At 39.7% G+C, this 16,287-nt stretch overlaps 1 protein-coding gene across 2 annotated transcripts; it reads left to right on the plus strand.

Annotated features, from left to right (window-relative positions):
• The first annotated feature begins 883 nt into the window (after positions 1 to 883).
• On the plus strand, positions 884 to 11,290 carry RNF138 (ring finger protein 138). Of its 2 annotated transcripts, none has more exons than XM_069854036.1 (7): positions 884 to 1,083; positions 2,019 to 2,184; positions 3,684 to 3,799; positions 5,291 to 5,356; positions 5,825 to 5,930; positions 6,915 to 7,022; positions 8,440 to 11,290. In XM_069854036.1, exons 1-7 carry the CDS (start codon positions 974 to 976, stop codon positions 8,506 to 8,508), a joined length of 741 nt encoding a protein of 246 aa, XP_069710137.1. In that variant the 5' UTR covers positions 884 to 973; the 3' UTR covers positions 8,509 to 11,290. The 2 variants fall into 2 exon arrangements, with proteins under 2 accessions (XP_069710137.1, XP_069710136.1); XM_069854035.1 differs by having other exon boundaries at positions 885 to 1,083; positions 5,288 to 5,356.
• The last annotated feature ends 4,997 nt before the right edge of the window (positions 11,291 to 16,287 follow it).

A 16,287-nucleotide genomic window follows, 5' to 3' on the forward strand; every position in this document is an offset into this window, starting at 1 on the left:
GTATACTTGATCCCACTGTCTGTATCATCAATGAAAATATCAAACAGCAACAGTCCTTGTATGGACCCCTGAGAGACACCACTTGTCATGGATCTCCGTGTAGACATTGAGCTGTTGACCACTGTTCTCTGAATGCGACCATCCAACCAGTTCCCTATACACTGGGCAGTCCACCCATCAAATCCCTATCTCTTCAATTCAGAGAGAAGGATGTTCTGGGGGACCATGTCTAAAGATTTACAGAAGTCCAGACAGATCACATCTATAACTCTTTCCATGTCCACTGATGTAGTCACTCCATCACAGAAAAACGGTAGGTTTGTCTGGCAGGACTTGCTCTTGGTGAAGCCAGACTGGCTGTCTTGAATCACCTCCTTGTCCTCTATGGGCCTTATTGTAGCTTCTAGGAGGATCTGTTCCATGATCTTCCCAAATACAGAGGTGGGGCTGAGAGGTCAGTAGTTCCCAGGGTCACCTTTTCTACCCTTTTTAAAAATGGGGACAATGTTATCCTTCTTCCATTCATCAAGGCCTTCACCTGTCCGCCATGACTTTTAAAATATCGTAGAGAATGGCTTGGCCACCACATTAGCCACTTCCCTCAGGACTCTAGGATGCATCTCATCAGGTCCCATAGACTTATATACGTTCATCTTCCTCAGATGGTCAGGGACACCAGGCGGGGCTGAGGGCGCGAGGCGGGACAAGGGGCGGGGGCGACGCCTCCCCGGGGCGGAAGGAGGGAGTTGGGCGGGCGATCGCCATGGAAACCGTGCGCCGCCCCTGCGCGGCCCCGGGCGGGGCGGAGGGCGCCGGGGCGGGGCGAGGCGCAGCCGGACGCGCGTCCCCCGCGCCGACGCGGCCGCTGTCGCCCCCCTCGCCGTCCCTTCCATCCCCGCCCCGTGGCCGGGGCCCGGCGGCTCCGCGCGAGGCCGGCTCCTCGCTCCGCAGGGAGAGGCCCCGAGGCGTTGCCATGGCCGAGGGAGCCGAGGCGCCGCCGCGCTTCAGCGAGGACGATTTCTACTGCCCGGTGTGCCAGGAGGTGTTCAAGACGCCCGTGAGGACCGCGAACTGCCAGCACGTGTGGGTATCGCGCCCTCCTCCCGCTGCCGCCTCGGCCCGGGGCGCCGGCTGCCCCCGGGGGCTGGGGGAGCCGGACCGCGCCCGGCTCGGAGGCGGCGGAGCGGAGCGGGGAGAGCCGGGGCTGCTCGGCCCCGGCGGAGGGAAGGCTCCGGGGAGACCTTGGAGCCGCTTCCAGCCCTGAAAGCCCTGCCCCGGCCTTCCCTCGCCTCTCGCTTTGGCAGTGGCGGAGGGCCGGGCTGGGCCGCTTAGGAAAAGCAGGTCCCGAGGGAAGCCCCGCTGGCCGGTCGGTGGTCGCCCGGCTTCTCGGCCGACGGAAACATCCGAGGCGCCCGACCTCACCTGCGGCTTTAACTCGATGGTTTCCTGTTTACAAACGAGGACCTTAGCGTAGTTGTTCTCTCTTTTCAGCTCGTCTGTGCTGCGTGTTTTGGAGCGAGATTTAATTGCAAAATACTACTTTGTAGGAAAACAAGGTAGCTTTGGCAGTTGGTACCCGAGGAGGAGGAAGTGAGAGGAGAACTGCGAAAGCTGGTGAATAGACCTTTAGAAACGCGTGCTGAATTAAGCTTTGCAATATTTTTGGCTCCACTTAAGGGCAGTAAACGAGAGTTCCTCTGATAAGGTTTTCCAATACCACGTGCCTGCTACGCCATTTAATGTATTAATGATCAATCCACTGTATGGCTCGGGAATACTAGTCAGTAAATAGTAAGATATTTACTAAGTGTGTTCCCGAGTCCCACTACTTTCCATATACTTCCTTGTAAGCAGCGTTATTTCATTGTGGTCTATATATTTGTAAAGATTTGTATTCATTAGGCTATTAATCTGATACGTAACTTTTTTTCCTAATAATCATCCAGCTCTTTTCCAGGACAAAGTATCTAACTCTTCTCACTTTGCTAACCTGTGTTTTTGGTAACTCTTCAATTTAGGTTTTGCAGGAAGTGCTTCTTGACAGCTATCAGAGAAAGTGGAACACACTGTCCTCTCTGCCGCGGAAGCGTGACTAAAAAAGAAAGAACATATCCCAAAAGGGCTCTAGATGTTGAAAACAATATGAAGAAAGCTTCTGGGGGCTGTAGATGCTGTGAGAAGCAGGTAGAGTAAAATTTTATAAAAAGTTGGATAACTTTTACTTGCTTTTGACCAGACACGCTTTTACTGTGTGTCATTCTTGTCTTGGAGCTAAAGAGCCTGTAAGCTGTTCGAATGTAGCATTGTATGGCCTGTGTGTACTGGGCAAACAGTGCCTGCTAGGTATGCCTAGCAGGTGTAAACTGAAAGAGGATCTTATATTGTCTGTAAGTACTTTTTAAGTGGAGTGCTACTTTTTCCCCAACACAATGTGAAAACTGGAAATTGCTATAAAACTGGGAAAAGAAAAGCTAGACAACTGAAAATGAAATTTGCAGATAATATAGAAAACCTCAGAAACTTTCACTATGGAAATAAAAGTGCTTAAAACTACTGTAAAATGTAATTTAAACAAAAAAAAGTACAGGTTGGTTACTCTCGGTGTGCATACAGTCATATGTAATTTCCCTTAGCTCCATCAATCTGTTTACATTCATTTTATTCCCTTTATAAAAGAAGTCATAATTCTCAGAACATTGGGTGAAATCTTGACCTGCACTGAAATAAAGAGTAATCTCTTTTCTGGTATAACTGGATGCAGGATTTCAGCCACAGATTTTGTTTACATCAAATCTAGGTAGTCTTCGTGTTTATTTTGTTTCACTTGTGACTTGCTTGTGCCATTGTGAAGTTTAGCACTAGTGGAAAGCTGGGCAGCTTCTCTTTGTACCTCACGATTCATTAGGATGAAAAGCTGGGAAAGAAATGATAGCGAGTTGGTAAAGTGGAAGGAAGAACCAAATGAATCCACAAAATAAGTTATGGAATTTAGGCCCAGACGTGTGAGATATGATCTTGTTCAGCCTCTAAACCTGTGAGCACTTTCTGACAGTGCTGTTGGACCTGAAATTCTGATTTAGGCCATATCCCATCACAGCTGTCTTCTGACAAATCTAAGTGACTTGCATTTAAGGTGGATGGGCAGCCTTAAGTTGATGTTCGTTTGCCTCTTTTTTTCTTTCTTCCCTCTCAAAAAGTTATGTATTCTTGGAACACACCTTATGCAAAAAGGTTTTGCTTTGCACAAGGTAACAGCAGGCCAGAGAAGACTGAAGGAGCAGTGGTGCTTATCCCGTTCTCATGCCCCCTCTCTGTTGTAGCTCATCAGTTATTGATCTTGGATATGGGAGGTGCTGTTCTGTGACTTTTTTTCAGTTAAATGGAGTTTACTTGCATCTCTCACCCCTGAGAGAACTCTCAGATGCCTGGCTGATGGGGATTTGGAGAGTGGGGATGTTCTCTACTCTCATAGAGTGACAGAGACTCTATGGAAAAAGGAATTGAAGATCTCATTTTGGGGAAGAAAGTGTTCATGCTGAGAGAGGAGACACAAGTTCTCGTTTCTGCTGCATGTGATGTCCATATAATTCCTGCATGCATTGCTTTCTGTTGGCAGAATTATCTTCTTCGCCTATCCCTGGATTGTTTAGTGTCATTTCAATAATTTGACATTTCATTTACAGGTTAGATTTTCGTGGATGAGACAGCATTATAAAACGTGTAAGAAGTATCAGGATGAATATGGTGTTTCCTCTATTATTCCAAACTTACAGATTTCCCAAGATTCAACAGGGAACAGGTAATCAGGATGTTTTATGTATAACAATGCATTTTATTCTCTTTCTGCCCGCAAAGTATGTTTTTTTTTTCCAGGGCATGACTTCTTTTTGCAAGAATCATTGTCGGTATTTTGGTTCTTCAAAAGATGACAGTTTTTCCAGGTGTTTCTCTTTACTCTTAGCATACAGAAGAAAACCTTTCCGTGATGGTTTGGAATGCCTTCTGGGGACTCTCCTAAAAAGCGTATAGTATTTGTAGCTTGCTTTCCTTGCCTTGACAGCATTTGAGCAGCTTACTTTGTAACACATCTCATAATATTTAGACCCAGGGAAGTTCCCTTCTCTTTTTATGCCCTTGTCCTTTCCTAACTCTGTTTTAGTGGGTATCACATTTCAAAACATTACTATGCAAGCTTTTGCTTTCTGATTGAGTTTATTTTGAACTTATCTTTTATGAAACCTATGAGGAACTTCAGTGTGTTACACACCATGAAATGCAAATGACACCATTTGGTTTCAGGCAGTAAAGATAAAGAACTTCCTTTTCCATACCTTCTCACTGATGTATTTGGTTTGATTGTAGATTTTTGATTATTTTGGAAGACTTTTTTTTACACAGTAGACCATAGGGCTTTATTATGTATACCCTGCCCTTTGTTTACTTCCTTTTGACATCTGTTTTCTATTTTTAGCAATCTAAACTTCTCTGTATGTGGTTTTCAACCCATCAGTATATTGAAAGCGGAAGTTTAAGCTGTTACCAGAACTATCTGCAGCAATGTTTCACCAGTGTCTGGATATTGCTATATCGCTGTTTATTGACTATGCCACAGTAGGATATCTGTGCTTATAATATTACAGAAATATAAGAAGTGTACCGTCACCAGATTTGTGACTGTAACTATTCATGCTCTTAGGATGATCAGCATGTGTGAGCAGTTTCTTTTGGCCTAGCTAGAGGTGCATATATGGTCAAATTTGCTTTCTAAAATGTTCCTGTCTGTTGCTCTTACTTTAGGAAATAGTTTATTTTGTGCTCAACATGAGAAAGCTTATCTTGCTGTCCTTGAAAGTTGTAAACTATTTGTATACGCACATGGCAGCTAAATGCCTATTTACACAGTCCTAAATCAAAAAACTTAGAAGATGCTACCTGTCTTACGTTCATTCTTACTTAAGTAGTTCATACTGCTTTTTGAGCTACTTGGCTGTAATCTCCATTACCATTATTGTTGGCTAAATGTTTACTGTATTATATACCACTTTCCTATGAAGTTGTGGAGTATTCCACCAAGGGTCACCATGGTAACTAAAAACTGAGACATACCTTGATCCGAAGGAAAGCTTATGAGAGTTAAAATGTGTGCCATTATGTGTTTGGCCTCAAAGTTCATGGAACTGAATGGATTCCTCCCCTCCCCCCACCCCACTACAGTTTAAAAAAATTGATAGTGGAATAAAATAATATCAATTTTTCATTGCTTTTTTTTTCTTGACTTTATTTAAAGTAGCAGGAGTGATGCACTATCTGATGATGGCGGGATGGCTAATAATCAAATACTTCAAGGAGAAACAAGGTAGGCTGCTTATTTTTCTAAAGTTATTATTAAAATAGATCTTGACAGTCATAGTGCAAGCTTCTACCAACTTTAAAAAAAACCTTACACAAGCACCACCAACAGGTTGTATTTAAAAAACCCTTCTAGCTTCTTTTACATTTCTATCTGTGTGCTAGAATTTGGGGGTTTTTTTCTGTACTTTCCTGAAGGATTTGCACTAAAAGATGTTACCAGTAAGGAAGAACAGGGTGCAGCTGCAATTTGAACGAAAGAATTTTCTAAAGTCCCAGGTCTCAATAAATGTGCTTTAAAATTGCAATTTGGAAGTAGCACTAGAACTCTATTAGACCTGCTACCGTGTCAGTGAGTGTGGGGTTTCTTTTGTTGCAAAAAGGGAAAATAATGGCAAGTTAACAGATTAAGCTTTCTGTTACACTACTTCTAAAAATGCTTTTTCTGTTTAATACCGTGTATTTCTGTTTACAGTGGACACCCAACCTTCAAATGCCCCCTGTGTCAGGAAGCCAATTTTACCAGACAACGCTTGCTGGATCACTGTAATAACAGACATCTTTATCAGATAGTTCCTGTAGTAAGTAGAGTTGCTTATGTGTGCTTCTTAAACTACTTTCATTATAATTATGTGAACAATTGTAAATGTACAGTAGCTACTCTGTAAAGATGACTGTGTTTTGAGACAATATACTTAATGCAGTGCATTTCACTTGAGGTGTGACTTCCATGTGAATGTTCCCTGTCCAACTTCTTGTTGGTTCAAAGGCATTTCTGACCTAGCTGTCTTGTTATCTTGATGTGAAACAAACTCAATTTTTGAGCCTGATGCTTAACTCTTCTACCTTTAGTAATTTGGATCTGTTTCTATATAATCCCATTTATAATGTAACTACTGTTTCATGTGAAACACAGAGTTACTCGAAAAGTAATCAAAGGGAATGAAGGAGAAAAACCTGTTTTGCTTTCTGTTTTTTTCATATGTATAGGGTGTGTTAATTTTTCTTTCTGCTTATTAGATCATCTCAGTTGTGTGAAAATTCTCCCAAACAATAAGTAGGATGCAGCAATCACTTTCTTTTTTAAATTTAAGTGACAGAAAGTGATAGAGTGCCAGAGAGACATAGTAATCCTCTACTTCTAAGAGAAACACTTAAGAAATTTGGCAAGTTGAAATATAATTTTTGAATGTTACACAACTGAGAAAATGAATACTTAGAACTATGATTGAGTTAGAACTATGATGAACTATATGGGCACTGGAACAGGCTGCCTAGGGATGTGGTTGAGTCACCTTCCCTGGACGTGTTTAAAAGATGTCTGGATGAGGTGCTGAGGGGCATGGTTTAGTGATTGATAGGAGTGATTGGACTCAATGATCCAGTGGGTCCTTTCCAACCTAGTGATTCTATGATTCTATGATTTTATATGAACTTCTGTACTGTATTTTGGTAATGGATGAGTAATAGAGTAGTTATTCCTGTAGAACATGTCTTTAATGTATGCTGTATCACCAATAACCATTTCTTTTAATTCTCTCTTTCCTCTTCCCCTTCAAATTCAGATCTGTCCTATTTGTGTATCTCTTCCTTGGGCAGATACTAACCAGGTTACTAGAAATCTTGTTAGCCATCTAAATCTAAGACACCAGTTTGACTACGGAGAATTTGTGGTAAGCTTTTTCTTCTTTATATGTAGGTGAATAAATGGTAATTTTTTTTCTATAAATAAAAATACCAAATAAAAAATTTTTACTTGTGCTCTGGACATGCTACGTTCCCACTCTGTACAGAACTCAGAAGTAGATCAATCTGTTCTTAAACTTTCCAATGTCAACTGTAAGTGCTACTAGGCAGAGGTGTTGTCAACAGTTAAGCTCTGCTCCAATTTTATGACTTAAGTCTTTAACTTAGTGTTCTCAACCTAAACTATTTGTTCTTCCAGAACAGGTTATTGCTGCTGCTTATGGGAGAAATTAAATAGATGCTATTCTGTTTTATTGACATTTTTGACCTTTTCTGGCAGAAATGACTAAATCATAATTCTCAGGATTCAAAATGCAGCTTGACTAGCTGGTATTGCTGCTACAGCCTTTCTTCCAGTATGTTGAGCGAGGGGCTGCAATGTCAGAGATGTGTCATTAAATCATTTGTTCTGGTTGCCTTCTTCCAGGCGCACTTTGAGTAAATGACCTTGGAGTAGATGCAGAACTAGGTATGCATGTAGTCACTGAGTCGATCCTAAGTCAAGTCAACCAGTTGAATTCTGTATGTGGGACCAGAGAGATGGAGAGTTTGTGTTGTAGTTCCTACAGAGTTTGACAGGCTTTGGGGTACATTGTTGGAGCTTCATGTCGGACAGGCATGGTATTCGAGGCATAGGTATTCTCACCGGTTAAAGATAGAAAAGATGATGCATGTTGTTCTTTGTGTTGAGTGATCTATGTCAAAAGTATGAAGAATTAGGAGATCAGTACAGGGTATTGGCTTCTTCAACATGAGTACATCTTGCATGTTTGAGGGTGTAGGACTGGTGATTGGAGTTCGAATTTGGGGAAGCTGCCAGAATTTAACTAGGAAGTGTATAACTCTGGCGCTTTAACAACTTAGAAGACAGCTTTTCAAAAGTAGCAAGGTTAACCTCCTATCTTTTGTGATACGTTTCCTTTCTCATTTTAAGTGATACGTTCTCAACAATCTTATTACTGTTGTCTAGGGGTTACATTTTGTTTTTATTAATGGAGGATGTTATGGCTGGTTGGAAGCCCTGTTGCAAGAATTGCGTGACAGTCAGCTTTCCTGAGCTGGCTATTCTGTAATGTAATTGAGCCAGGGAGAGAGAAGATGGACCCTTCTGCTTAATGAGCCTTGTCCCGCTCATCTAATTCTTCTCTTGCCTCATGTATCTCTTAGTACTTGGTTAAATAACAGATACTGTGCAACATAAACAATCATCTAGTCTGTGTAAAGATGGAGTCTTCATCTGGGTGCCAATTCCTATACAAAAATGTGGAAAATTAATTATTTAACTAAGGCCTATGGTATATTTTGAGTATTTGTCCATTGTGATGGTGTTTTCATTTTGTTTAGAATCTTCAACTTGATGAAGAAGCCCAGTACCAAAATGCAGTTCAAGAATCCTGTCATGTGAACTTTTAAAGTATAGCCCCCTCTTCATCTTACTGGTTATCTGAGAGAAAAAATGACATTAATTCTGTGGGTGATCTGAAGTGTATATTAATAAAAATGAGATTCAGTAACCACTCTTCAGGCTTAACTTCTTCCTTGCGCATAAAGACTTCTCATAAATGATTTTGCTGAAACTCAAACTTAACGTTTCTACTGAGATCTGTCCCAGTGGAGTTAGGGACCTTTTTGAAACTTTAGTGTTGTCTTGTTTTTCTCTAACTTTTACTAGTCTGTTAATTACATGGGTTTTTTTATTATGTCAGATATTTTAATTCACCAAAATGAACTTTGGAAGTAATATCTGTAGGAAGACGTGCAAAGATGCTCTGTTGTGCTGTTGAATTTCTTTAAGTTCAGCTGTCATTTGCGAAGATATCTATGAGAATTCTTTTTTTCCCCCTCTTCCTGCCTGAAGGAAGGACAAAGTTTTATTTGATGCTGTGATTTGGTTTTTACTCTTACTATGTGAATGAAAATAACACCAGCTTCAGAAATAAAAATATTTGTTTTCTGTAGATCAACAATGCAGAACAGGTTTGTTTTTTCTTCTCACCTTTCATTGAGTAAGAATTATGCCATTGCCTAGGAATAATTGCATTTATTTGTTCCCCTTTTGGAGCATAACTGAAATAGTGATGGATGAGGAGTTTTCCCTCTACTTCCAGCTACTAAGGAAGATGGTCCCTCTGACATACTTTCTGAGCAATTCAAGATGACACGTAAAAGGTATACGTTTTTGGTATATGACTGTGACCAACTGTTTTCTTTCATTTTGTTTGGACCTTTTTAAGAACTTCCATTGTTGCATTTGGAATTCAAGTTTTTGTCTATTCTGTCTTTCATGGAAGGCTGTGTTAACTAGAGAACTAATTGGCTTCAGACCCATCAACACTCAGGAATGAAGTTCTTTCATTTGGTAGGACTGTTTAAAACTTGGACATCTCCTGCATCCAAAGCCTTGAAAAAACAGTTGAGAAGAAAAACTTCCTCTAAAATGTTACCAACCTATTTTAAGACTTTCTATGCTAGATTTACACGTTCTCAGCAAGACCGTCATTAAAAGCAGAGAAAACAGAGCAATAATGCAATTTTGAATTTAAGTGGAAAGTCCATTTGTAAAAGAACTTCAGGGTCTTTTATTCAATAGTAGTGGGGAGAAGGAAGGAAAAAGCTGCAGAGCATACATTTTGCAGGTTCATTTAGAGACTGCTGTGAATGTATACGTTCTAGGGCTGACTCTTCATCCTGTGTTGCCATTACCTGTCATATATTGTATACATGGAGGAGAACATCCCCAGTAACTTTCTTCATTTAGTTGGGGATTTATGTGTAATAATACCAGTTGTGCAGCCTTAGTACAATCTGCTGCTTGTGCCCTGGCTCCCATTTGCTCTCCAAATAGAAGGTTTGCATATTCTTTGAACTCGGGGATATTTTGTGTTCCAAACCTGCTAAGTTTGCAATGCCTCATTCTGCAATGTAATGGGTTTCAGAACTGAATTGTAGTTCTAATATGTTGAATGTTGGAACTAAAACACTATAGACTGTAACTTGACATTTCTATTTTTTAAGTGTAGAACATTACTTAAGGTATAGCTGGCTAAAATACAGAGAAAATAGGCTATTTCAGAAATGTCAGAAGTTTATACCCTTTTTATAACAACTTAATATAGCTTGCATTTAGTTACTGGCTTAATACGGTATTTTGGCAGCAGGCCATGCTTTGACCTTGTACTTCAGCTTCCGAATGTGCCCCTCATAGTCTTATCTGTGTATTCCCAGTCTGTCAGTCTGTCACCTCTGGTGCTTGTGTGGCCACATACTGATGTGGAGTGGTGCACTGATCCAACTGAAAGAATTTGCATTTTTTTACTGTATCTTTTCCATTATAAAGCCAACAATGAAATAGTGCCCTTAGACACAGAGAGGAGTTTCAAGGTAGCCTAATGCTAAAGTTTTAGCTTTATAAAATGAAAATGCATAATGTGGTGATTTTACTACTGCGTACGTTTCCTAAGGAATGTAACAGTTACATCTAAATATAATTAACACTTTTACATTGGATAAAATGTTTATATGATCTGGCAATAAATATCTACAGCCAATACAGATTCAGAACACCTCATGGACACTGGAACTGGTTATTTATATTACTTGAATATATCTTGAGAGTTGCAAATGAAATTACAACTATTTTAAAACTCTGGGAAACAAGTTTTTCTATAGCAATAATAAGTTGTCACTTGATGCATAGCTGCTGAGCATTTTAGTAATTTTTAAATGTTGAGAGACTCAAATTCACATTTTAAATTGACAAATGTGTATAAATGCAATACAAAAAAAGTTGCAAAACGTTTGTCATCTTTATTTGCATATGTTAAAATCTGTATTGGCAGGCACTGCCTTGCTTAAGATTTTATAGTTTTAATATGAAGAAATTGCATCAAATACATTCACTAAGAAAGCGTTTAATGAAAATGAAACTATTTAAAATGCTGCTGCTGTTCATGATCTTTGTCACTGAAACTCAGACATGCACAAAAAGTTGTGTATTCATGATGAGTGATGCTTGTACTCGAAACAGAAAACCTTTACTGGAAGACTGCTGCTTAACGATGTTTTCATGTTCACGTGACATTGTGTATGGTTTTAATATGTTATGTTTTAATTGTACCTTACATTTTTTCTCCTATTAAAGTGTTTTATTTTCTGATTGTCTTGGTTACATAATAAAGATGATCAGTCCCCCTGATGCTACTTCTTCCTTTTCAGATGCTTTCTAGACTTCTGAACATGGTCAGTTGTATGCCTTCACACTTTAAATGGTTAGAATGGCATGTGTACTGCTGAAATTGATGAGTTGTGCCTCATGATCTTTTCATGAGCTGACAGGTTGCGTTATATCGCATCGTAGGATCTTTCCATGAGCAGGAAAGATGATGGGCTGTACAAAGCTCATTCATACTTCTTTTCTGCCTCTTGGGGTCAACAGCAAAACCTGAGTTTTGATTCAGAAGACATAATGTCTTTCTGAGGAAAGAATTGTCAATAAGCTGTTTGCAGCATTGGACCAGCAAGGTGATGTCTAGATTTATATTTCTGAGCTGAAAAACACTTTGCTGGGTTTTGTGCTTTTACTTTCTATGGTCAAACAATTGATAAAAGAGTACAGCTTCTGTATTTTTTTTATACCCTTTGTTTTATTCTGAAACACACATGCTTAATTCACAGATGCTCTTAAAAGATGTGTACTTTGCTATGTCTTGTAAACATAATGCCTTTTGTGAAATGTCTGCAGAAACTGGCAGCCAGCAGGCAAGCAGAGCCACAAGAGTATCTGACAAAAGCATCTTCAGGGTTCTTTTAGAGTTGGAGAAACTAGCAAGGAAATGGCATAAACACTATATAGTCTGTTCTCAGAACAGCATGCATTTGAACTTGCTTTAGATGCCAAGTTTCTTTTGGCTTGTTGTGGATGTAGGAGACACAGTTCAGGGGCACTACTATAAGGAATCTTTTATTTAATGTTAAAATTGCCTTTTCCCAATGAATTACCACACTCTTACTAGCATCAAAGAGTAGTTTGGTGTCTCCCCTATGAGTAGGGTAGGTGTGTACAATTTCTTATTCTCAAACTGTAAGTCTGCTTTAGGAGGGGATATTTCCCAGCCGCTGTGATCCTTATTCTATCTGTAGCAATGTCTTTTAATTTCTTGTATTGTTTTCCCACCCTCCCCCAATCTATTTTTGGGGTTGTGATCAGGAAAGAACAAGAAAAGTACATTTTATGTTTACTGCCCCCCACCCCAGCTGTTAGGGAAAAAAAAAAGTCATCACTGCCAAATGCTTTATGTGGAAAGTATCTAATTTCATTTTAAATCTTTGCCTTAAATCCTCTGTGTACATTTAGGATGTGTTCCTCAGCTCCATGAAGCTGCAGGTCATTTCCTAGAGCTTAGCGACAGAATACTGTTTTTATGAACTTGCTTAAGTTTATGAGGATGCTCAGTCACTGAGAAAAGTGCTCTTCACTACTGCCTTACATTCTTTCTCTGCTCTTCTGTTTCTGTCTCCTTTTTTTCTGCATTTCCCTACAGCAATTACAAGTTTATGCCATCTGTTTCCCTCCCACTTCCCTTTCTGTCTTTTAAAGTCATCAGCAATTAAATAGCTAAGATTATATTACTTGGGTACTAAGTATTGTTTCATTTTCTTTATATTTTATAAGCTCCTCTAGCTGTGCCCTCAATATCTGTGGGCTGATGTGGGCCTCAGGGGTAAATACAGTAACTAAGAAACTTAGCACCAATAATTTGCAGAGTTTGCCTGCTATGTTTACTTCTATGGCTGGAGGAGTTTTTCAGAATGTTTGCAGTTTGAAAGAATCTGGAAGTCTTACTACTCAGACTTTATTGCTTTCAAATTCTTTTTAAAGCGTTTACTTTGTGGTTTTCTTTTGGGGGAGGACTTTTTTTGGATTGGAGAGATTAGGAAGATGTTTAAAATAAAAAATTATCTCATGCAGACTAAACCTTCAATGGTAATAGACACGTGTTTTTCAGAAAGCCTAGCTTTAGGTTCTCTGTTTTTGCAGATATGGACAAAAGAAAGTAGGAAGATGGTGGCTTTTTCCTCCAGAGTAACTGTATTACTGACACTGTAGTGTCACAGAAGGTGTGATTTATGTGCCCCCTCAGCAGTGAGACTGTTCAAACTTAAATAGTTTTTTTTATGAATGTATCTTCTTTCATAATTCAAACCACAAGAGGGCACTGAATAATTTTGGATTGTCTCTAAAAAAGCGTAGTGTTTAAGGATGCTAATTCACTATGTAGTTGTACTACTTTCAGATACGACGTTTTATAAAATGCAATAAATCTTTTGTATGTTTTAGGGGTTAAGAGGCTGGATTCATTCCAGTCTACTAAAAGAATTTTTCTAACTTACTTTAAAACCTTAAACATATAGATTTACTTGTATGCTTTATTGTCTGTGGCAAATAAGCTGTCTTCCCCCAGGACTCCACTCCAGGAAGAACTGTGTGCTCCCCACTTAACGTGTGACTATAATGTGTAACATGTTCATGCAAACTCAATTTAATTGCTTGCAAGGCCTTTCTTTCTATAAGGGGGTTCTTGAGAGGTCATCTTTAAAACCAAAGCGTTGTAGTGCACACAGGAGTCACACGGGGGCACCTGAGCACTATTGCATTTTGTGATAATGAGCAATGGAATTATGGCTGAGTTTTGATTTCTTGCTTTCTGAAACTGCACACATATCAACAGCCTCGCTAATTCCATCTGCTGCAGTGATGGGGTCCACCAGGTGCCTAGTACAGGTGGGCTTCATTATCCCTTTCTATTACTTGTGTCTTTTAAGTTGTTCTCTGACTGCACACACAATGGTTAAGGATTGCTACAGGCCTCTGGAGTAGAGAGAGAAATTCTCCCAGCTAAGGGCCCATGCTCCATCACCTGAGAGAGGACTAAGTGTCCCTGGAGCTTCTGTAGTGGCGTGGTGCCTGGTGGCCAGCTACTGCCACCTTAGTAGCCGAATGCCAGTCACAGTTTGTTTCACACTGTGGTCTAATTTGTTTTTACCATAAAACACTTTGTGTAAAAACATGCCAGACATGAGTCAGATTGCCATGAAAGGGAGAGAGGTGTGATTCTGTATGAGCAGTTGTTTAATATATGAGAGATTGTTTTCTCACACCAAAGAAAAGATAATGGTTAAAGTACATTTGAAGTAGCAGTGGGCAGGAAGGGGTGCAATGTAATACATCCAAGCTTCTCCTGTTTGCTTTTTAACCTTGTTTTTTTTTACATGTATCTAAGCAGCGGGAGGAAACTGAAGGTCTCCTTCATTTTCTTGATAACTCTTAACCGAAGCAAACATGTCTTGTTTGCCCCTTTGCAAGAAAATGGAACACTTGTGTTTGATATCCATTGTAATTTTTACTCTATTATATTTTATTCCATATGCTGCAGCTACATTGCAAACACTGGTGTTTCCGAACTTGAAGCGCTTATGTATTCAACTCCAAACATTTTGGATTTGATTGAAAGTCTCTTATCTTGCAGGCTTATCTGACAGCCCTTATCTTCGTTGGTGTTTTGCCTCATCAACCAGGGAGATACTATTCCAGTGTTATAACCATTTGGGAGATTAACTGAAAAAGTGAAACTAATTAGTGCAACATAATGTAAGAAGTTTGAGAAAGGGCAAGGAACAATCTGCTGAGAATAATACAGCATTTAAATATCCTGCTAATCTTTAATGTTTGGTCTATAAGCACTGTTAAGTGAGATGTGTAGCGCTTTACAAGCCAGCACTGTTCAAGATTATTTAATGAATTCATATCACTTGCGGTTGACATTGAAACTCATGATCAGTCAGGTTCCAAGTAACTGTGAATCACCATTGCTAACCAAGCAGTATACCAATCACATTATCAAAGCATCTGTGCTGAAATACAGATCAACAAAACTGTTCAAATGGGAAACTAGCTACGAAAAATGCTACCAAAAAATGCTACCAAAAAACTAGCTACCAAAAATGCTACCAAAATAAACACTGCGGTATTATCATTACCTGTGCTGCAGTAATGCCCACTGGCAACAGTGCTACTGGGTAGACATAACGAGATGGTGCCTATCCAAGGGAACACAAAGTCTGCTCCTTGGTGCTCCCTATCTTTTTGGTGCTAGTGAAGTGAACTCAGCAGGAGATCCAAGCAGTCACTGCAATAGATGTGCAGCAATCTCCATATCATGTTCTGATGCATTTCGTTTTTGTTGCTTCTAGCAGCATGGGAGCATGTGGGTCTATGGGGAAAGAAATGCAATTGACTAGCAAAAGCTCAGATTTTGCAGGTGTCTCTTACAATTACTCAGGGTTCATTAGATAGCTTAGCACCCATAAAAGCTGTGAAACATATTCAATGCAAAGAACTGCAAGAAAGGAAAAGCAATCAACTGGTTAAAGAACTGCACCTCTTACTTCACATTCAATGTTTTTTACTTTTCCTCAAACACAGAGCTCGTAGTCAGGACGCTGATGGGCTCCACCTGCAGATCAAAATGGTAATGGACGTAACATCCTTGAATCCACAGATCCCTGTGTCAAGAAAGGACGTGTGTCACTTTTGGCTGTTTTATGCCCTGTTAACTGTAGAATAAAGACATATTCTAAGACTACTGTTATTTCTGTAAATGCACACCATCTATTCAAATAAGTTGTACTATCCTTTATTAATTAATCTCCAGTAATACCCTTATATTCTTACTGTAGACCTCCATCTTAGAGGTATGATATGGCCTATAGTGCTTTTCATCTTCAAAGAAAAATGCAAGGAGTAATGTAGCAAAACCCTTAAGGAAAAAAAGGGGTAGGTATATTGCCTGAACATAGGTAGTAAGTCAGTGAAAAAACCAAGATGTTTGTCATTGTAGATAATGTGGTCACTAAAGTAGGTAAGGTCTGTAGAAAAGATCCTCCACAATTAGATAGGGAAAAAAATCTTCGTCAGGACTGCCCATCTATTACTTTCTCCTCCACATGTATTAAAAACACACTTAGCTACTTCATGGGTAGCAATGAAGTTTTCTTTGGGTAACTCACTTTTTAGCCGGTCCTGGGAGCAGCGGTAGTCATTATACAGAGGTTCATAAAACCCTTTGTGACAAGAAAATAATCCTCTTCTGTTGTGAAGAGATTGGCATGGGGTCTCAGTGATGGTTCATACAT

This window comes from Phaenicophaeus curvirostris, chromosome 3, assembly GCF_032191515.1.
Source record: "Phaenicophaeus curvirostris isolate KB17595 chromosome 3, BPBGC_Pcur_1.0, whole genome shotgun sequence".
NCBI lineage: Eukaryota > Metazoa > Chordata > Aves > Cuculiformes > Cuculidae > Phaenicophaeus > Phaenicophaeus curvirostris.

Bases quoted from the DNA above. Each gene is read 5' to 3' on its own strand.
- RNF138 (XM_069854035.1), top strand. From the start codon at position 974: ATGGCCGAGGGAGCCGAGGCGCCGCCGCGCTTCAGCGAGGACGATTTC. The intron at 1,084-2,018 runs GTGGGTATCGCG...TCTTCAATTTAG, and splicing joins ACCGCGAACTGCCAGCACGT to GTTTTGCAGGAAGTGCTTCT. The intron at 5,931-6,914 runs GTAAGTAGAGTT...CTTCAAATTCAG, and splicing joins TTTATCAGATAGTTCCTGTA to ATCTGTCCTATTTGTGTATC.